Below are 23,259 nucleotides of genomic sequence, written 5' to 3'. Positions count from 1 at the left end.
GAGTAGAATGGAATTATTTATTCAAAGTACTACAAACATTCAGCTTACCAGAGAAATATATTAATTGGATTAAAGCATTATATAAGGGGCCATTGGCGAAAGTGACAGTAAATGGATATATATCAAAACAATTTTACTTAAGCAGATCAACAAGGCAGGGATGCCCACTATCGCCCTTATTGTTCGCGTTAGCCTTAGAAGCACTAGCAGAACTGATAAGAACAGAAAATAAAATAAAAGGGATAAAAATAAATTATACAGTTTTTATTTGGTCATATGTTTAGATGGTCGTAAGTTGCATAGGTCTTAAGTAGGGGAGAGACTGTACGTGGTACCCCTTCAGCCAGACTCGAGCAGAATGCAGCTTAATATGAGTCCTTTGACTGCAGTCACCAGCAGTCTGCATGGGTTATTAGCCTCGAGTCAGCCTCCCACCTGTGTGTGCAGGGCCCCTCACTGGACCCCCACCGTGGTGGTCACCATCCCTTAGGATCATCTCTGCTTCTTCTCAAATGGGGGCATTCTCCCCATTATCTGGTGCCCTGCACCAGTCCTATGACTACTGGGAGTCTGCAATCTCCTTTCTCCCAAGCCTACTGCCGAACATGGGTGCTGCCATTTATTCCTGGCTCAGGCAATCTCGTTGGTTCCTTACTCCCACCACTTGATTTGTCCCAAAACTGGAAATTCAGTCTATTTGAAAAAGATTGGGCATCAACACATAGAATCTTGAACCTTGACACAAGGAAAGAAGTGGCGCATACTGAAAACTTCATTAAAAATTATAAAATTCTGAGGACAGGCAACCTCTGAAGTGGGGAAAAAAAAAATCTTTCAGGACACTAACCACTCTCCAGAAAGAATACACAAACTTGCATTACAAATGCAAAAAAAAGAGGCAGTCAGGCATCATTTTCTGTTCTTTTACTCCAATCAATAGCGTGCAGATTTGCCCCAAGACTGGCTCATCAAAAGCAACCATCAATCAAACCAAACAGCCAGATTTCATAATTCTTTCTCTTGGAAAATAATTTTCTCAACATGGAATTAAACCCATCTTTAAATAGTAGAAAGGTGACACAAACCTGTTAGGATAAACAGAAGCTCAGAGCATTTTAATACTGCCAGTTCACACTGATTTTTAGAACGGTCAGCTTTTAGTTACAACATGCTCAGATAACTGATTTTAAACGAGCATATACAGTAAAATCCCCGTTATCCGGAATTCAGGTGACAGCAAAAATATAAAACACTTTGGAAAATAAAATGGTTTAAAAAAAAAACCTTCAAAAGTTTAAAATTGGTGCCCCTAGCAGTTTTTTCGCCAATCACACAACATGCAATCTCAAGCAACCAGAAAATTCACTTATCTGGCATCTACCAATCCCCATAGGTGCCAGATACCGTGGGTTTTACTGCAATTAGTATCGCTCCTCTACCATTTTGAGTCTCAATTCTTCAATGCCCTTTCTTTTTTTTAAATTTTTTTATTTTTCACACTATAAACCACATTGATCAAAATACATATATTTTCCTTTTCAAATATATACAGTGTCGTTTTCTTCCCCCCCCCTTCCCCTCCCACCCTCCCTTCCCATTCATTTAAAGTTCAGAATCTAAGATACATTAAACCCGTCAAACAATGTTGTCACTCAATAAAAATAAACAAGAAATTCCACTGAGTTAGTTCTTTTCATTCTCTTCTTCCTCTGTCATTTTAGGTGGTAGATGTCCCCGGTAGGTTTTCTCTATTATGTTTCATGTATGGCTCCCATATTTGTTCAAATATTGTAATATTATTTCTTAAATTATATGTTATTCTTCCTAATGGAATACATTTATTCATTTCTATATACCATTGTTGTATTCTCAAGTTATCTTCTAATTTCCAGGCTGACATAATACATTTTTTTGCTATGGCTAGAGCTATCTTAACAAATCTTTTTTGTGCATCCTCCAAATCAATTCCAAATTCTTTGTTTTTTATGTTACTTAGGAGGAAGATCTCTGGGTTTTTTGGTATATTGCTTTTTGTGATTTTATTTAATATCTGGTTTAGATCTTCCCAAAAATTTTTCACTTTCTCACATGTCCAGATTGCATGAATTGTTCCCATTTCCTTTTTACAGCGAAAACATCTGTCAGATACTGTTGAGTCCCATTTATTTAACTTTTGAGGTGTAATGTATAGCCTGTGTATCCAGTTATATTGTATCATACAACCTCGTATTTATTGTATTTCTCATAGTTCCTGAGCATAACTTCTCCCATGTTTCATTCTTTATCTTTATGTTTAAATCTTGTTCCCATTTTTGTTTAGTTTTACCATTTGATTCCTCATTCTCCTTTTCTTGCAGTTTAATATACATGTTTGTTACAAATTTTTTGATTATCATTGTGTCTGTAATCACATATTCAAAATTACTTCCCTCTGGTAACCACAGACTGCTTCTCAATTTGTCCTTCAAGTAGGATTTCAGTTGGTAGTATGCCAACACTGTATTGTGAATTATATTGTATTTATCTTTCATTTATTCAAAGGATAATAATCTATTTCCTGAAAAACAATTTTCTATTCTTTTGATCCCTTTCTTCTCCCATTCTCTAAAGGAAAGGTTATCTATTGTAAAAGGGATTAGCTGATTTTGCGTCAGTATTAGTTTTGGTAGTTGGTAATTTGTTTTATTCCTTTCTACATGAATCTTCTTCCAAATATTGAGCAGATGATGTAATACTGGCGAATTCCTACGTTGTACCAATTTTTCATCCCATTATATAATATATGTTCGGGTATCTTCTCCCCTATTTTATCTAGCTCTAATCTAGTCCAATCTGGCTTTTCCCTTGTTTGATAAAAATCTGATAGGTATCTTAATTGCGCGGCTCTATAATAATTTTTAAAGTTTGGCAGTTGTAAGCCTCCTTGTTTATACCATTCTGTTAATTTATCTAGTGCTATCCTCGGTTTCCCCCCTTTCCATAAAAATTTCCTTATTATTATCTTTAACTCCTTGAAGAATTTCTCTGTCAAGTGTATTGGCAATGCCTGAAATAGGTATTGTATCCTTGGGAAAATGTTCATTTTAATACAGTTTATCCTTCCTATTAATGTTAGTGGTAAGTCTTTCCAATGCTCTAAGTCGTCCTGTAATTTTTTCATTAGTGGATAATGATTGAGTTTATTTAGATGGCCGAGGTTTTTATTTATTTGTATACCTAGGTATCGTATTGCTTGCATTTGCCATCTGAATGGTGATTCCTTCTTAAATTTTGAGAAATCCGCATTATTAATTGGCATTGCTTCACTTTTATTTGCGTTAATCTTGTATCCCGACACTTCTCCATATTCCTTCAATTTCTTATGTAATTCTTTTATTGATATTTCTGGTTCTGTTAAGTATACTATAACGTCATCTGCAAATAAACTGATTTAATATTCCTTGTCTTTTATTTTTATCCCTTTTATTTTATTTTCTGTTCTTATCAGTTCTGCTAGTGGTTCTATGGCTAACGCGAACAATAAGGGCAATAGTGGGCATCCCTGCCTTGTTGATCTGCTTAAGTAAAATTGTTTTGATATATATCCATTTACTGTCACTTTCGCCAATGCCCCTTATATAATGCTTTAATCCAATTAATATATTTCTCTGGTAAGCTGAATGTTTGTAGTACTTTGAATAAATAATTCCATTCTACTCTGTCAAAGGCCTTCTCTGCGTCTAAAGCAACCGCTACTGTTGGAGCTTTATTTCCTTCTACTGCATGAATTAAGTTAATAAATTTACAAATATTGTCTGTTGTTCGTCTTTTTTTAATAAATCCAGTTTGATCTAGATTTACTATTTTTGGTACATAGTCGGCTAATCTGTTTGCTAATAGTTTAGCTATTATCTTATAATCTGTGTTAAGTAAAGATATTGGTCTATATGACGCTGGTGCGAGTGGATCTTTCCCTGTCTTTGGCATTACTGTAATTATTGCTGTTTTGCATGAATCTGGTAAGCTTTGTGTTTTATCAATCTGGTTGATTACTTCCAGGAGGGGAGGAATTAATAAATCTTTAAATGTTTTATAGAATTCTATTGGGAATCCATCCTCTCCTGGTGTTTTATTATTCGGTAGTTGTTTTATTATCTCTTGTATTTCTACTATTTCAAATGGTTTTGTTAATTTATTTTGTTCCTCTATTTGTAATTTCGGTAGTTCAATTTTAGTTAAAAATTCATCTATTTTGTCTTCTTTCCCTTCGTTTTCAGTTTGGTATAAATGTTCGTAGAATTCTCTGAAGTTTTCATTAATCTCCGTTGGATTATATGTGATTTGTTTGTCTTTTTTCCTTGATGCCAATACCATTCTCTTAGTTTGTTCTGTCTTAAGCTGCCACGCTAGAATTTTGTGCATTTTTTCTCCTAGTTCATAATATTTCTGTTTTGTCTTCATTATATTCTTCTCCACCTTTTATATTTGTAGTGTTTCATATTTTATTTTTTTTATCTGCCAATTCTCTTCTTTTAGTTGTGTCTTCCTTCATTGCTAATTCTTTTTCGATATTTGCTATTTCTTTTTCCAACTGCTCTGTTTCCTGATTGTAGTCCTTCTTCATCTTGGTTACATAACTTATTATTTGCCCTCTGATGAACGCTTTCATTGCTTCCCATAGTATAAACTTATCGTTCACTGATTCCGTATTTATTTCAAAGTACATTTTAATTTGTCATTCAATTAATTCTCTAAAATCCTGCCTTTTAAGTAGCATGGAGTTTAATCTCCATCTATACAATCTTGGAGGGAAGTCCTCTAATTCTATTGTCAATATCAGGGGTGAGTGGTCCGATTTTATTCAAGCTTTATATTCTGTTTTCCTAACTCTGTCTTGCATGTGAGCTGATAACAGGAATAGGTCTATTCTTGAGTATGTTTTATGTCTACCCGAATAATATGAATATTCCTTTTCCTTTGGGTGTTGTTTCCTCCATATATCCAAAAGTTGCATTTCTTGCATCGATTTAATTATAAATTTGGTTACTTTGTTCTTTCTGTTAATGTTTTTCCCAGTTTTATCAATGTTTGAATCCAAATTAAGGTTGAAATCCCCTCCCATTAGTATGTTCCCTTGCGTGTCTGGTATCTTCAAAAAAATATCTTGCATAAATTTTTGATCTTCTTCGTTAGGTGAATATACATTGAGTAAATTCCAAAACTCCGAATATATCTGACATTTTATCATTACATATCTCCCTGCTGGATCTAATATTTCCTCTTCTATTTTAATTGGTACATTTTTACTGATTAATATAGCTACTCCTCTAGCTTTTGAATTATATGACGCTGCTGTTACATGTTCTATCCAATCTCTCTTTAATTTCTTGTTCTCCACTTAAGTGTGTTTCTTGCACGAATGCTATATCAATTTTTTCTTTTTTCATTAAATTTAGCAGTTTCTTCCTTTTGATTTGCTTATGTATTACATTAATATTTGAAGTCATATAGTTCAACATAGCCATTTCATGCTTTGTTTATCTTTCCTTTCCTTTTCCTCATCATCACCTTTCCTTCTTATCCATTTCTGCTTTCTTTTTTTGAACACTTTATAAGACAACATTTCTAAAACATAAAACATTTCCCTTATTCTCCTATCTACAATTTCTTTAACCCCACTATCCACTCCCCTTCCTGAGTTGCCCTTTATCCCTTGTCGGGCAACCACATCTCCCCTCTCCATTTGGATTTGCGAATTCACTCGCAAGTGTCAACTGATTTCGCAGTGACCGTAACTCTTCCCCACCCAGCCCCCCCCAGAAAAGATTTTAATTTTCATATACAACAAAGATCACTTTCTTAATTCCCCCCATACTTCCTTTCTTCCCTTTCTTTCCCTTCTTAGTTCTTACCTATATTCTATTTTTTTTAATATATACATACACACATACATATAGTTTGTGGTCATTTTTGTTCTCGTTACATATCTTCCTCTCTCTGTCTGTTTTGTAGTTGTTCTGCAAATTTTCTTGCTTCCTCCGGATCCAAGAATAGTCTGTTTTGCTGCCCTGCAATAACTATTTTAAGTACCGCTGGATACTTTAGCATAAATTTATATCCTTTTTTCCATAGGATCATTTTTGATGCATTAAACTCCTTTTGAACTTCAGGAGTTCAAAACTTATATCTGGATAGAAAAAATTTTTTTGACCTTTGTATTCCAGTGGTTTTTTGTCTCTCTTATTTTCCTCATTGCTGTCTCCAATATATTTTCCCTTGTTGTATATCTTAAGAATTTTACTAGAATGGATCTTGGTTTTTGTTGTGGTTGTGGTTTAGGGGCTAATGTTCTATGTGCCCTTTCTATTTCCATTTCTTCCTGTAATTCTGGTCTTCCTAGGACCCTGGGGATCCATTCTTTTATAAATTCTCTCATATTCTTGCCTTCTTCATCTTCCTTAAGGCCCACTATCTTTATATTGTTTCTTCTACTATAATTTTCCATTATATCTATCTTCTGAGCTAACAGCTCTTGTGTCTCTTTAACTTTTTTATCAGATTCGTCTAATTTCTTTTTTAAGTCCTCTACTTCTATTTCTACGGCTGTTTCTCGTTCTTCCACCTTGTCCACTCTTTTTCCTATATCTGACATGATCATCTCTAATCTATTCATTTTTTCTTCTGTACTTTTTACTCTTCTTTTTATTTCACTGAATTCTTGTGACTGCCATTCTTTTACTGATTCCATATATTCTTTAAAAAAAAATATATCCATTGTCTTGCCCTTCCCTCCATCTTCCATTTCTCTGTGTTCTTCCTCTTCTTCTGAGTTCATTCCAGGATCTGTGTCCTTTACCTCTGTCTCTTCTGGTTTTCTTGTTGGTTTGTTTGCTTTATTTTGTTGGGTATTTTTGGTCTTCTTATTTTTATTTGAAGTGTCCTGCTGCTGGTCTTCTTCCTCTGGGTTGGTCATCTTTTGTTTCTTTGATTTCTTTTTACTCTCTTCTTTCTTGCTCTCATTATTTTCTGTATCTTCCTCTTGCTTTTTTGTTGTGGCTGTCATTCTCAGCTGTGGAGATCGACTCCTCAGCTGGTCCCCCCTCCTGTCAGTGTTATTTTTGTCTTGCGCATCGCGCACTTTTGCTTGGCTCCGTGAGCCATTTTTGTAGTCCCGAGTTCGGGACTTCAACTGACCTTAGGGAGCGGTCTTCTCTCTCCGCGGCGGTCCTCCTCGGACAGGTAAGGCCTTAACCATCTTCTTCCGACGTCCTTTCTTCTTCTTTTCTTCCCGTTGCTTTCGACTTTTCCTTTTTCACTGCCATTTTCTCCACACCTTTATTTTCACTTTATTTTGGTTTTTGTGTTTGTGCCTTCATTTTTTTCACTGTCTTTATTTTACTTTTCTGGAGAGGGCTGGAGTTCCCCGATCGGCCACTACTTCATCACTTGACTCCTCCAACGATCAGCGTTTTCATGCGTACGAGTCTGATGCAGGGGAAGTTGTTTTCCTGCCAATGTTGTAATCCCACACCTAGTGAGGAAAGTCCAATGAATTTTTTCCTTTTTTCCCCATTTGGAAGAACCTGACTATTATACAATAACAAGCATATTACTGCAAAATAAGAAGATTTCAGTAACATCCATATTGCCTGCAATATGGATCCATTTTTCTGTCATGCAAGAGAGTGGGAAGCAGGGCTTTGGCTGGAAACATCAGTTATACAACTTTACCTGCTGAGTTCCTCCACTATTTGTGTTTTTATTAACAAAATTAGGTTGACTGTTCTGAATGAAGAGAGCAGTGGAGTCCCCCTATAATTAAGTTTGGCCTCTGAGCTATTGATGGTAACTGGTTCATTCAGTAGGGGCAGGAGAACGTTGGCTGGTATTAATGGAGATTATTCCAGTGTCGTAACTGTTGTCTGGACTTTGAGTGAAACATGAAAGTCTGCAGACACTGTGATTGTGGTAAAAACGCACTGAAATGCTAGAGGAACTCAGCCAGTCTTTCAGCATCCATAAAAAGTAAAGATATGTTGCTGATGTTTCGGACCTGAGCTGTTCTTCAAGGGATTCTGCTTATTCCTTGAAAAAGGTCTCAGGCCCAGAACGACAGCTAAAAGTCTGGCTGAGTTCCTCCAGCATTTTGGTGTGTGTTTTCTGGACTTTGAGGGTTGGGGAATTAAGTGCAGATCCTGGGAACACTAGCAGGTCGGGATGCATCGGTGGGAACAGGTAAGTCAACTCAAGACTTTCTGGTCAGGGTAGCTCCACGTCTAAGCTGGTCGAGCCATTGGCTAGCAGGGCTAGAAAACTGGGTTCAGTCCTGATCTCTGGTGCAGACTGTGTGGAGTTTTCATGCTCTCCATATAGACCATGTGGCCTCCCTCCAGATGCTCCAGCTTCCTCCCACACCTTAGGCAGGTATGTTAATGGCTGCTATAAATTGCCCCAAATGTGTAGGTGAATGGCAGAATCTGAAGGGAGTTGATGAAAATGTGGAGAGAATATAAAAGGAGTAATGTAGGATGAGTGTAAGTGGGATGTGCAGACTCGATGGGCCAAAGGACCTGTTTCCCTGCTACATGAATATGACTAGCCTCCAGCAGGTGCCCGACGTGAGGGCATTTTCTGTCCTTATTTTTGAGTGATTCTGCATTGGTTACTTGTAACTGCACCAGCTTGCATCATATACTTAAGAACATAGGAACATAGGAACAGGAGTCGGCCAAAAATGGCCCATCGAGCCTGCTCCACCATTCAATACAATCATAGCTGATCTAATTTATGACCTAACTCCACCTACCTGCCTTCTCCCCATATCCCCTAATTCCTCTATCATGTAAAAGTTTATCTAACCGAATTTTAAATATGTTTAATGAGCTAGCCTCAACCACTTCCCTGGTTAGAGAATTCCAAACATTCACTACTCTCTGGGAAAAACTATTTTTCGTCATCTCTGTCCTAAATCTACTCCCCCGAATCTTCAGACTGTGTCCTCTCGTTTTAGTTTCCCCAGCCAGTTCAAAAAACCTTCCTACATCTATCCTATCCATACCTTTCATAATCCTATATGTTTCTATAAAATCTCCTCTCATTCTTCTGAACTCGAGCGAATACAATCCTTGACGATTTAATCTTTCACCATAAGTTAGCCCCTTCGTCCCAGGGATCAACCTAGTATTGTGTGCTCTCTATTTAAAATAGAACCAACAAAACCGAGCACCTTTAAAGTGGAAATGTAATTTGGAGGGGAAGGTTTGGAATAAATAAATCCAGCATCTGGGAACCATTTCATTTTGGCATTTGAAGGAATAAATATTTGAAGGAAGGAATGAATGAATAAATAAATAGATCCAGCCTTCATTATTACACCTTTAGTTCTTGAAATGGTTAATGTTGGATCCCTAGAAAGCAGAAGATTTCCCTAAAAAGCTGCAACATTTTCCAGCTAACTGTTTCAGGTGGAATTTGTAGTGTCAGGGTTACTGAGTCAGTAGGCCTTATCATGCCGCTGTGTACAATGGGGATTCCCGGGAAATTTTCCCGGGGAGCCCTCCCGTGAACCGGCGGTGTGAACGTGTCGGCCTGCAAAAATTACCCAGCTCCACGTAAGGCTGTGGACCCAGGTAATTTCCCCGGGCCATTCTCTCCCTGCGGTCTGAATTGACAGGGGAAGCAGCGTGACGTCAGCGCTTGCGTGCAACGTCACCCTGTCGTCATTTGGATCTAAATGCTATTTAAATAGCTGTGTCACCTTCTTTTGGTCTTAACCAAATAGTTAATTGCTGTGTGTGTGTGTGTACACACATAAATATAGATGTTCACTCTCCCAACTTCCAGTAGGACTTCCTGTGAGTGAGTAATGATGTCATCACTGGGGTTGGGACCTCCCCTAAATTGCTGGTGATGGCAAATTCCATGGAATTTGGACTGTGCTGGGTCCAAGTAGGGTCACCACTTGCCCCAGTGTGAAAAGGCCTAGTGGTTGTGAGCAGTCTTTCTTCTTGCTTTGCAAACTGTGTGGTTCAATCTTCAGAGTGCTATCTGTAAGGAGTTTGCACGTTCTCCCTGTGTCCTGTCTGTAAAGAGTTTGCACGTTCTCCCTGTGTCTCTGTGGGTTTTATCCATGGGCTCCGGTTTCCTCCCACTGTTCAAAAGGTACCGGAGGTATAGGTTAATTGTGCCTAAATTGGGTGGCACGGACTCGAGGGCCGAAATGGCCTGTTGCCGTGCTTGTAGGTCTAAATTTTTTAAACATTTAAAATTTAAATTTTGTTTAGTTTTCCCTGTGCACTGTTTTTCTTGGCTGGACCACCATTAGTTCTCAATTGCATGTCATCTGTGGCTTTGTGTGTACTACTGATGCCTCAGAGTCAGAAGGTCATGTGATTGCGTCCCAGTCCAGATCTGAGCACTTCACACTGGATGGTGCGTGATGTTGGTGTTTGTTCCTTCGAGTAGAAGCGGTAGGGAAGAATTTTTCAGCGCCGCTATTACTTCATGTTAGCCAATCATCACCTGAGACGTTCATTGTGGCCACTTGTGGGATCTTGTCAAAGTTTCCCAACATTGAGAGAAAGTTAGCAGCATCATCTAGAAAGTGGAGCAAAGGAAATAAAACAATACAGCGCAGTCCACGGTGCCTAGCGTTGCACGCGGTGCCCAGCGACATTGCTGCTTGCACACAATGCATATCCCTCTGTTGTCTGAATCTTCAAACTAAAAGCCACTATTGTATCTATTTTCCCTGAAAGCCAGGACAGAATCAAAATTTATTTTCATCAGTGTGTCCTGAAATTCCTTCTTTTGTAGCAATGTAATATTAGGAGCCTCATTGCAATAAATTACCTTTCTGTAAACGCACTATTTAAAAATAAAATAATAGTACAAAAGAAGAGAGAAAGTGAGGTAGTCTCTGTGGTTCATCGTCCGTTCATCAATATGATGGCGGAGGGGACGAGGCTGTTTTTGTGCAGATGGGTTTTTGTCCAGACACCCCCTCCCACTCCTCTGTGAAAAAACAAAAAAACTTGCCTCGCAATCTCCTTTAAACTTGCTTCCCCCTTAAATGGATGTCCTCCACGATTTACTATTTTAACCTTGGGAGAAAGGTTCTGACCGTCCACCCCATCCATGCCCCTCATAATTTTATAAACCTCCATCAGGTCTCCCTTCAGCCACCCACGCTCCAGAGAAAAATAACTCGTTTGTCCAACCTCTCCTTTCAACTTGTGCCCTCTAATCCAGGCAGCATCCTGGTAGGTCTTTCCTGTAATGGTGTGGCCAGCAACACTATTTACAGTGCCAGCGACCCAGGTTCGAATCTGGCGCTGTCTGTATGGAGTTTGTGTGTTCTCCCCATGTCTGAGTGGGTTTCCTCCCACCCTTCAAAATGTACGGGGGCTGTAGTTAATTAGGTTATTTGGGTGGCACAGGCTGGAAGGTCCTGTTACCGTGCTGTACCTCTAAATTTAGATGAACACATTTGTAAGCGTTCCAGGAGAATTCACTGGACAAAGGAGTGTTCCTCACTCCCCCAGTGCAAACTTGTCCTGCTGTGTTCACCTGGAGTGTGGGATGACAGTGGCAATTCCAAGTGGCAAGTTTGATTCTGGCCTCCAGCACGACTTGTGCAGAGCTTGTACTTTCTCAGTGAACCCTTGGGATCCCTCAGGTCTTCCAGTTTCTGTCCATAATCCCAAGATGTGCTGTTTGGTGCGTTAACAGGTTGATTGGGATGTGTGTGAGGATAGGATACAGAAAATTGAGGGGGAATGAGATTGATAGATCATCGTGCTCTACAGCACAGAAACAGGCCTTTCGGCCTATCTTGTCTGTGCCAACCACGCTGGTCTTGTTTACCTGAATTTAGCCCAAATCAGTCTAACCTTTTCTATCAATCTACCTGTCAAAATAGTTTTTGAATGTCACAATTGTCCCTGATTCCTCTGGTAGTTAGTGCCATGTAACCCCTTGGGTTTATTTGAAATCTTTCCCCTCTAGTTTTGGATTCCCTTACTATGAGAAAAAGGCTATGTCTCTTTTCCTTGTCTATGCCGCTCATGATCGTAAAAGCCTCCTGCATTCACCCCTCAATCCCCTACCTTCCAAGAAGAGAAATCCTGGCTTCTCCTTATTACTCGAGTACTCTCTCACCTCTCGCCCCCATCACCACCTCCCAGACTCAGCGACATTCTCATGAACCTTCTCTGCATCCATCCTAGCTCGATCTTTCCTACAGCGAGGAGACCAGAACTGCGCGCGATATTTCAGCGTGAACTCCCCAATGTCTCGCAAATGTGACTTCTCTTGTTATTGATGCCCTGACCCATGAAGGCAGGTGATGCGTGAACTCTGAAGGCTGGTATACACTGCATGGGCCAAATGCATGCCTTCCACATCCTAAGGAAATCTTCGAAGAACTCAAGTACAGTTTAAAAAACCCCTGTTTTCCGGCATCTATGGGGATGGGAAGATGCTGGATAAGTGAATTTGCAGATTGCTTGTGGTTGCGCAGTTGACAAACTAACTGCTGGGGGGGTGGCAATTTTAAACTCTTTTTTTAAATTAATTTTTTTTGCCGATTGGTTGAGGCTGCCGGTTGCTTCAATTCTGGATATTTTTATGTAGAGTAATTTCGTATACATTATCAGTTGTTTTTACCGTAGCTGTTTAGCTGCAGCAGATGAGAATTTCAGTCATCTGGAATGATGTATAACAGTAAAGTCATTATCATTGATGCATGTTTGTAAATACAAAGTGGCATTTCTCCCATCCCCAACTTATTTAAATTCAAGAGTGAACACAGCCATATCTTCCTCCCTCTGCCACCCCCACCACCGGGTTTCAAAGAGGTGGCAGTGCCATGCCTGAAGCATTGTTGCATTTATAAAAGTGCCCTTCATGACCTGTGGTGTAAGCAGCGAATTACGTTTGAAATGTAGTCAACAACACAGTTGCTGATTTTTTGGGAGAGGGAATAACCAGGTAGAGGGGAGAACTGGGGAGATCACGCTTATTGTCTAATCTGTAACTTCTCCCCTTGCAGGACCCCATGCCAACAATTATGACCACCGACCACCCAGCCCGTCAGCTTCTGGATTTCAACCAGAAGCTTGACATCAACCTGTTGGATAATGTGGTAAATTGCTTGTATCATGGAGAAGGCCCTCAGGTAAGATTAACCTCTGGCAACCCCTCTTCCTCTCTGATGTGTTTCCAATGGCAGCCCACGTGGCAAGGAAGACGTGACAGCAGTGGAGAGGGTGAAGTGGAGGTTTGTAGGAATGTAGCCAGGGCTGGTAAACTGTGGCTCTGAGAAAATATTGGAAATCTGATGAGATTTTTGGATCAGAGGAGGCTAAGAGTTGTGTGAAATTGTGCCTCGACAGAATAAATAGGGAGGACCTTTTAACAAAGGCAACGAGAACAGGAGGAACAAGTTGTAGTTACAAAATAATCTGCTGGAGAATATAAGGAATGATCAACATTTTCATTTGAGTTGTAATGATGGGTTCTGGCCCCAAACGTTCACCCTTCAGTTTCTCCCACTCAACCTATTGAGCTCCTCCAATAGTTAGTGTTTATGCAGAAGTAAAATGCCAAGGTCTGCAGACACTGTGGTTGAAGTAAAAGCACAAAGCTGGAGAAACTCAGCAGGTCGAGCAGTGTCCTTTAGCAAAAGTAAAAATGGATAACCAACATTTTGGGCCAGAGCCCTTCATCAAGGTATCAAGATTGTGTTTTGCTCTGGATTCCAGCATTTGCACTCTCTCTCGTGTGTCCGCGGAATTTCAGTCATTGTTGGAAGGTTGAGAGAGGAACATAATGTGAAACACAACCTGCTGGAGAAACTCAGAAGGTTGAACAGCATCAGTGGGAGAAAAGGCTACGGCTCAAATCATCCACCATGGCTCAAATCATCCACCATTCCTCAGTCCTGATAAAGAGTTTGGGCTCAAAACCTTGATCTCCCACTGGTACTGCTCGACCCACTGAGCTCCTCCAGCAGATTGCGATGATGTTTTCTCAATTGAAAACTTCAAATTTCAGTATCTACAGTTCCCTGTGTGACATAAGATATTTTTTCCGGGGTGGGGGGGGGGGGGGGGGTTGTGGCCTGGAACCCATTGTCTGAAAGGGCAGCAGAGGTCGAAACCCTCATCAGATTGACCTGTTCTGGAGGTTGGAACTAGGCCAACAGGAAAGCATTGGGCCAAATGGTCTCCATGTGTTACTGAAAAGGATAAATGATGGTTGAATAAATGAGGAATTAAGATTCAGTACAAAAGAAAGAACAACCTGCTGGAAGAATTCAGTGAGTCGATCAGCATCAATGCGGGGATGAATGCTGCAATGGGGAATCATCTGTTTCAGGTTGAAACCCTTCAGGACTGAGGGTGGAGAGGAGATGGTAAATATGGGGAGGGCATTGGGGAAGATGAGGTGGAGCTAGGGGTTGGGAGGTATTGTTGAGACAGACCAATAGGGCATTGATGAACCAATGAGGAGTGAAGGATGGCTGACAGAGGCAGGAGTTGGCAGCCATGTTGGTAGATGACGGACACAGATTGAAGAGGGGGAAAAAATAGGCTGATGGAGCAAGAGGGGTTTGGGAAGGATGATTGCAGAGACAGCTGGTGGAGAGTGGTAAATGGGAACCGGGACAGTACGGTTAGCACAGCGGTTACAGTGCCAGTGGCCTGGGTTCAAATCTGGTGCTGTCTTTAAGGAGTTTGTATGTTCTTCCCATCACTGTGTGGGTTTCCTCCGGGTGCACTGGTTTCCTCTGGGTGCACTGGTTTCCTCCCACCATTCAAAATGTGCGGGGTTTGTAGGTCAATTGGGTGTAACTGCGGCATGGGTCCGTGGGTGGGAAGGGCCTGTTACTGTGGTGTATGTCTAAATTTAAAAATGCCACCAGGCCTGAAATCTGACAAGAAGGTTGCATTGGGTGCCATTTGGGGTAAATGACAGGTGGTAGTAGATGATGTAAATGGAGGGGTGTGTGTGTGTGTGTGTGTGTGTGTGTGTGTATGTGTGGAAAAGGCGGTAAAAGGAATGGGGGAGGAAGGACTGGGAATGGATTGGAAGGGGATCAGGGTGGGGGGGGGGTGCGCACAGGAGATGATTACCTGAAATTGTGGGAAATTGAGCTGAACACTTTCTATGCCTACTATAATCTCTGAAGAGGCTGAGGACTCTGTGATACCTGTCTCTGAGGGCAACGTCAAAATATCATTCAAGAGGGTGAACCCTCACAAGATGTCAGGCAGGCCCTGACAGCGTTCCTGGCAGGGTATTGACAATCCACATCAACCAACTAGCCTGAGTGTTCATCGACATTTCTAACCTCTCATTGCTGAAGTCAGAGGTTCCCACCTATTTCAAAAAGCCTTCAATCATCCTGGTGCCCAAGAAGAGCGGTCGGTGTGAGCTGCCTTAACGACTACCACCCAGTAGCACTAACTTCTACTGTGATAAAATGCTTTGAGCGCCTGGTCATGGCCAGAATTAACACATACCTAAGCAAAGATCTGGACCCGCTACAATTTGCATATCGTCACAGTCACTCCACAGCAGATGCAATATCGCCGGCTCTCCACTCAGCTCTGGATCATCTCCAAAACAGCAATTCCAACATACGGCTGCTCTTCATCGACTACAGCTCAGGCTTCAATACCATTATTCCCGCAGTACTGGTCAAGAAGCTACAAACTCTAGGCCTCTATCCACCCTCTGACTTTCTCATCAGAAGGCCACAGTCAGTATGAGTCGGAAACAACAGCTCCTCCTCATTGATCATCAACACAGGCAGACCCCAAGGACGTGTTCTTAGCCCACTGCTCTACTCGTTATGTACCCAATGCTGTGTGGCCAGGCACAATTTCAATACTATCTGCAAGTTGGCCGATGACATCACAGTTGTTGGCAGAATCACAAACGGCAATGAGGAAGTGTACAGGAGGGAGATCGATCAGCTCGTTGAATGGTGACAACAACAACCTTGCGCTCAATGTCAGCAAAACCAAGGAGATGAATGTTGACTTCAGGAAGAAGTCAGGGGAACGTAATCCAATTCTCATTGAGAGCTCAGTAGTGGAGAGGGTCAAGAACTTCAAATTTCTGACTATGGATATTTGATTAATGTTTTATTCATTTTTTCCTGTAAATATGGAAACAATTTAAACAAAAAAGTTCAAGTTCCTGGGTGTCAACATCTCTGAGGATCTCTCCTGGATCCAGCCACGTCGATGCAATCAGAAAGAAGGCTCGCCAGCGGCTATACTTTGTGAGGTGTTTGAGGAGATTTGGTATGTCACTGAAGACTCTCGTAAACTTCTACTGGTGTACCGTGGAAAGCGTTCTGGCTGGTTGCATCACTACCTGGTATTGAGTCATCAACTCTCAGGACAAGAATAAACTCCAGAGGGTTGTTAACTCGGTCTGCGACATCACAGGCACTGGACTTCACTCCATCGAGGACATCTACATGAGACAGTGTCTTAAAAAGGCAGCCTCTATCCTCCAAGACCTCTGCCACCCAGCCCATACCCTCTTCACTCTGCTACCATTGGGGGAAAAAGATACAGGAGCCTAAAGACGAGCCCTCAGCAGCATAAAGACGGCTTATTTCCCGCTGCCATCAGATTCCTGAATAATTAATGAACCATCATTAATGATGAAAGATTAAATCATCTAGGATTGTATTCGCTCGAGTTCAGAAGAATGAGAGGAGATCTTATAGAAACATAGAGGATTATGAAGGGTATGGATAGGATAGATGTAGGAAGGTTTTTTGAGCTGGCCGGGGAAACTAAAACGAGAGGACACAGTCTGAAGATTCGGGGTAGTAGATTTAGGACAGAGATGAGGAAAAATAGTCTTTCCCAGAGAGTAGTGAATGTTTGGAATTCTCTATCCAGGGAAGTGGTTGAGACTGCCTCATTAAACATATTTAAAATTCGGTGAGATAAATTTTTACATGATAGAGGAATTAGGGGATATGGGGAGAAGGCAGGTAGGTGGAGTTAGGTCATAAATTAGATCAGCCATGATCGTATTGAATGGCGGAGCAGGCTCGATGGGCCATTTTTGGCCTACCCCTGTTCCTACTTCCTGTGTTCCTATGTTCCTAAAGACATGGTCTTACTTTTTGTCCACTATTATTGTCATTTTCTTGTAGCCATGTAGTAAGAGGGTTTTAATACGAACGTTTGCAGTATGACGCTGCCGCAAAAACATCGAATTTTGTGACTTGTTCATGACAATGAATCCTGATTGTGAATTGTTCACACTATTGGGCCATAGACCACTCGGGCAGACTGAGGCATTGCTCTTCTAGTTTGTATTGAGTCAGAAGGAGCTCTGCAGGACAGTGGCCAAGCCTGTGTTAACTCGGTGCTCCTGTTCTTTCCCCTCAGCAAAGAATGGCACAAGAGATATTAACTCATTTGAAGGAGCATCCAGATGCATGGACCAGGGTGGATACCATTCTAGAGTTTTCCCAGAACATGAACACAAAGGTAAGATGTCAAAAGTGGAAGATGAGTTGCAAAACAACCCAAAGGAGAATTGAAAGATGATATTTTGTTTCTTTCATTAAAATAGTAATTTCAGAGAAACTCAAGGGGAAATACTAAGCTGCCATCTAGTCGAAAGTGACTCCCCTGAACCACCATCAAAAATTGTTACAGTGTGGAAGGAGCCTATTTTAAAATTTTATTTACATGATAGAAGCTGATTCCAGCTATTTAAATCCAATTGGACATTTCCTCCTCCCATTCTTCATGCCTCAAGCGGCACCTTGTGTATCCAACCATCTGCCCATTCTCCATATCCTGGGAGTTCACAGCAATCCTGGGATGGACCAAAGTGATCCATCCCTTGCATGGTTTCCAACTGACTTTCTGAAAGCAAGTCCCACTATAAGGGTGAACTCTTAGAAAGAGGAATAACTCTGCAGTCAACGCTTGATCCTGTTCTGCCTTTCAATGATGTTGCTGGATCTGCATCTTTTGGCTAATACAAAAGCAGAAGTGTAGGAAGAACTCAGCGCCAACTAGCATCTGTGGAAAGAGACGCCAGTCTTCGTTTTGGGTCACTGAATGGGGGGGGGGGGGGGGGGAGGGGGGGGAATGGAGGGTCTTCAACGCAGTAAGGGAAGGAGTGAGGTGGAAGACAGTTTCAGGTGGTAAGGAGCAGACTGCGGGTGAGGAAGGATGATAATGGGAAATGATCGGAGCTCAGAGCTCACCTGAAGGTGGAGAATTCGAGGTTCTTTCCAGAAGTTTGTGGTTCCTCGACACAAGATGCTGAACAGGAAAGTCTGCAGGAACTGGAATTGTACTGCGACCCACAAAAGAGCTGGAGAAACTCAGCAGGTCAGGCAGGTAGACCCTTTACTTCCTGCACTTTTGTGTGTCGCACACAAGACAAGCTGCATCTTTCTCTCCCTGGGGTTTCATAAACCTTTTACTATCCATCTTGTGTTTTGAAAATTTCACTTGGCACACCCCATGCAGCTTTTGGAAAGGAAGGGTTCCAGCAATTTTGCTTAATCTAAAATAAATTTAGCATTTGTGTAACATCTTTCCGTACATAAAAGGCTTCAGGCACTAATGGGCTGTAGGTGGAGTGCTTGAGAAGCAGAAAGGGGACAGTAATTTAGGCTTATTAGTCAAAACATTAATGGATATTGAGAACAAGTAGTTGTGATCTGGGTCACTGCAGAAAAGGGCTGTGGATGTAGAATTCCTTGCATTTAGACACTGGAGTGCTGTTGCATTGAGGTCGATGAATTGGGAGCTGAGAAGTGTGAAGAACCATCGTGGCACCTCTTTGGCTAATGTGGATGAATGGACATCTGAGCTATTTTGTTTTAATTGATTCATCAAATTTTCATTCATCTTATTCGGCAACTTTGTGTCTCAGAGGGAACAGAAACTTCGTTTATGATCATTTGAGACCACAATTTTAAGTGACTGGAGTTTTTTTTAACATTTTCAAACTGTGACCAAAATTCTGTGTAACAAAGGTTGTCTAGAGCAGCCATTCTCATCCTTCTTTCAGCTGTTCCCCACCCCCTGCCCCAGGGCTCTGCTCAAAGTTTTTGGGCCCCCTTCCCCGTGAAGCAGTCGTTTTGGTTTCTTCTGTACTTCTTCTACTGAGCACATTAAAAAAAAAGTTTAAAAAATTATGTTAAAATGAGGTAAAAAGAAAACAAGGTTTTCACTTCAATGTGCTGTGCCCTCTTTCACCATCCCCCCCCCCCCCCACCACCAACCGGCTGTAGGGCCCCTGTTGAGATTCTGGTCGAAGATCTTGTTTTTTTAAAAATATTTACTTAATTGATGGCAATTTTGATTTAATGGAAAGATAATACCCCACCTACACATACACATTGGCTAAGGGGTTTTATGTCCTGTTTACATTTTGAAAAAATTAGATATACAATCAATGATTCAAATATTAAAATTGAAATGATATGGGGCCTGTTCATAGATACTGCCATAATCTTATTTTGTGTTGATGTGGAATTTTGGCCTTGTGTTGTTCCACTCTAGGATTGTGCCTCTTTGTTTTATTAATGAAAATCTTCCACCTTGTTTCGGGGAAGGGGTTTTGAAATTTAATTTGCCTTGTTCTTGTTCTATTTTATTATCATGGTTGGAACTCTTACTTATGATCATTTTTGTAACTTTTTGTTATCTTCTTAGTCTTGTAGCACATTTCATAATTGCATTGTTCAACTTTTCTGTTGTAAAATATTTTAAAAAGATAAAGAGAACTTGAGGGAGAACTGGTGACTTGCATTCTGTTGATGAACCATGATTGTTTGGCTGGAGTTTGAGGTTCCTGATGGATGGTTACAAGAAAACCAATGTCTTTATCCCCCTACTCTGTGCCATCGTGGATATCTATGACCACCAACTGATGTGATCATTTGCAAACTGGAATGGATAATAAGTGCTGGAATCACTCATATACCAAAACTAAAGTGAACGTTCCTCCCACCCAACCTTTCCCCATCCCTACAGTGCTACACCACAATCCTGATTCACTCTGTTGGTTCTTGACTGTCCAGTTGGCAGATAGAGGTGGTTGAGGTTCTTCCAGGAAGTTCTACTTTTTCTTCTGCCCACTCCTTCCCGCCCTTTGGAAGTTGCTCCTTCACCCCAATATCCACACTGACACAGCCGGTCAGTCTTTAAGTTGTGCCTGATGCTGTCTTTCTGGGTTGGCTGGTTGTGGACCCAGTACTGGTCCTGGTGAAGATGTGTGACTGTGAGGAAGATGTGTGACTGTGAGGAAGATGTGTGACTGTGAGGATGTGTGACTGTGAGGAAGGGTTGTGGCATCGTCCCCCTTGTCATTTACTTGCGGATTATCTGTCCACAGTTCTCCAGCTGTCTGACGATACTGTTCCGATGAGCTCTTTGGCGCTGGTTCGCTTCTGGCAAGTCGCTGATGATTCTCAGTGACCGCTCAGCATCAGTTCGGGTTGTTTTGCACGGGGCAGGTGATTGATGTACTGCAAGGTGGAGTGGAAGGTTCGAATGATGTCTTCTGTTGTGCCCCCAAGGCCCCTGGACAGAGATGAATCGGATAAAATTGGACTGTGAGATGGGGAATAGTAGAGTTAATGTTTACCAGCCTCTATTGTTAAAACAGCATTGATAAATTTTAATGTTTGCTTCTCAGTACTACGCCTTGCAAATACTGGAAAATGTGATTAAAACGCGTTGGAAAATACTTCCCAGAAATCAGTGTGAAGGTGAGTAATGCAGTTCTCTACTTTTTTTTGGGGGGGGGGGGAAGAAAAAAGAAGCCTTCGTTATTAATATTTCTTATTTTTCTTACAGGAATAAAAAAGTATGTTGTGGGTTTAATTATTAAAACATCTTCTGAGACGTTGGAGGTAAATAATAAACTATGCACTTTTCATTTTGTGTGATTTGTTTTCCTGTCTCGACACCGTGGATATTTTGACTCCTGATCAATTGGATTTTTTTAAGCGGGCGGCATGGTTAGCAGGTAGCCCATGCCTTTACGGTGCCAGCGATCAGGATCGGACCTGGGTCCAAATCCCACGCTGCCCGTAAGGAGTTTGTACGTTCTCCCATGTCTGTGTGGTTTTCTCCAGGGGCTCCGGTTTCCTCCTACCCTTCAAAAACGTACCAGGATGTAGGCTGATGGATGGGCGTAAATTGGGCGGCATGGACTCGTAGGGCCAAATTGGCCTGTTACCGTGCTGTAGAAAGATTGATCTTTGGAGCTGATTGATAAGCATGGAGTGATGGAACAGTTCTCAATTCCATCCATGTCTGTGTTCCTCATTCACGGATGGCAGTTCAGAACTAGACCACTTGGTACTTCTATAATTCTTTGGGGATGGGTTGGGGTGGGGGGGGGAGAATTTCACCGTTTTTATTTTCTGGGAGGCCCAATTTGTTTTCAAAACTAGTTTTGAAACCCAGTAGCTTCACTTTCTAACCGACGCACTTATTATTTCCTTCCAGAAAGATAAAGTTTACCTTGGAAAACTGAACATGATTCTTGTACAGGTGGGTAAAAGTTGGGTGTGAACTGAAAGGTGTTCAAGATGGACGAGCATTCTGCGAAGGAAATTGAATTGATCCTTTGATTGGGGAGTGATTTGAGAAATTACCGTGTTGTCCTATTTCCCATTAATCAGGACTGACTTGTTTCTTCTCAATCTGCGACTGAGCATTGGGGAGGGCTGGGTGGTTTCATCTGGGGTTACCTGGGTGGGTACAGCACTGTAGATTGTCCTTTAGTCCTTTCTCAAAATAAATTTTCTCACAGCACCTTGGAACATGTGACGATAAACTTGATCCAGCTTTGTCATTTTTTTACACTTGGAAGGAAGTCTGGTTTTCTGTTGGTTTTTTTGGTTACTCTTCTTGCTGGGTCGAACCTTCTTGCATTCAGCGTATCACTGAAACTAACATGGTTTTTAATGGTTAAAATTAACATTACATGAGTGTTCTATTGACTTGGTTTATCACCACATTGTTCTGGATGGAAACACTGGGATTGGCAGGAAATCCCAGATTTTTGTCTTTGGGTTTGTGTGGATTTTCTTTAATCTACAGTGGGAACAATTGGAACAAAGTGATGTAAATACTTTTCATTGCCTGACCTCCTGAATGAAGAACAGTGAATGCTTCTGGTCAGTGACTGCCTTATTCAAGCTGATTCATCCCTCAAGCCTGCTCTGTCATTCAATAAGACCATGGCTGACCCTTCACTTCTCCAGTGGTTAAATGAGGTCGAGAATTTTATCGGTCCTCTCTTGCTGGCATGAATATCTGTAGTGTTCACCCATTGCTATGTTTTTCTACATGAAGAGCACGTTCAGTCTGAGTTGTATTTTGGACTCTTTCTGTTTTTTGTATTGGATAGAGATGTGTCCTTCTAACTAAATTTTCAGGGTATAACAGTTCCTGTTATACTTTGATCCTCACAGCCGGAGATTTGTTCTGGCTTTCGTAACGTTGCCCGATCAAGTGAAATAAATGGATTTTAAATGTGCACAAAAGGGTGGTGTACACTGGTCGTGCTCTTGATCTAAACCCCATGATATTGGCCAATTTCAGAAGGTGGGGGGGGGGAAGGGGAAGGAGGGGAGGGGATTTAAAAAAAATTACACTGGTACTAAAACTCAAGAAATGCTAATTGTCTTTGCCTTTGAGAGCTAGAAGCAGTCAAGGACCAAAGTGCTCCTCAAGCAGAATTTGCAATTCAGTAAAATGATGAGAATAAAAATACATATACAGAGAGAGAGGTCCATTGGGACCAAGCAAAAGCAACATTTTTTTTACTCATGTGAGGTTCATGCAGGACCTGCTAACACTGCAAAAGAAGCTATCCTGCATTCTGCTGGTGTTGAAGCGAACAGCTAGGGGCCATAGTCCTCATTATCCTTGCACCTGAAGATTTGCCGCGAGATTCGCATTTGTGAGATGTCTTCCTATTGGATGGAGGGAGAAGATGATGTGGCTGCTTTTCTCAGACAGCGGGAAACGTTGATGGCAGGAAGTGGGTTTGAGTCATGGTCTGAGCTGTGTTCACAACTCTGGGCAAACTACTTGAAGTTTGAGCAAACGTTGTAGTTGATGCGTAACCTTGCAGGCAATGGGAGTAGTGTTGGTGAAAGAGCAAGCGTTTTAAAGGAGTTCATAAGCCTGTCCGCAAGTTGGAAAATACACAGAAGTACCTCCTCTGTGGCGTAATCAGAAAAACGGCAGGTCC

At 41.3% G+C, this 23,259-nt stretch overlaps 1 protein-coding gene across 4 annotated transcripts in view; it reads left to right on the top strand.

Annotated features, from left to right (window-relative positions):
- LOC138753258 (exportin-1-like) overlaps nucleotides 1-23,259 on the top strand; it is a 113,695-nt gene that overhangs the window by 34,823 nt on the left and 55,613 nt on the right. For all 4 annotated transcript variants that reach the window (XM_069916053.1, XM_069916052.1, XM_069916054.1 and 1 more), the window contains 5 exons: nucleotides 13,031-13,156; nucleotides 17,406-17,507; nucleotides 20,686-20,758; nucleotides 20,847-20,902; nucleotides 21,504-21,548. In XM_069916053.1, the coding sequence (XP_069772154.1) occupies nucleotides 13,037-13,156; nucleotides 17,406-17,507; nucleotides 20,686-20,758; nucleotides 20,847-20,902; nucleotides 21,504-21,548 (396 nt within the window). In that variant the 5' untranslated portion in view covers nucleotides 13,031-13,036. The remainder of the gene's footprint in view (nucleotides 1-13,030; nucleotides 13,157-17,405; nucleotides 17,508-20,685; nucleotides 20,759-20,846; nucleotides 20,903-21,503; nucleotides 21,549-23,259) is intronic.

The sequence above is a fragment of the Narcine bancroftii genome, chromosome 2 (genome assembly GCF_036971445.1).
Source record: "Narcine bancroftii isolate sNarBan1 chromosome 2, sNarBan1.hap1, whole genome shotgun sequence".
Classification (NCBI taxonomy): domain Eukaryota; kingdom Metazoa; phylum Chordata; class Chondrichthyes; order Torpediniformes; family Narcinidae; genus Narcine; species Narcine bancroftii.
The sequence above is the reverse complement of the archived record's forward strand: the minus strand, read 5'-3'. Positions and strand labels throughout refer to the sequence as shown.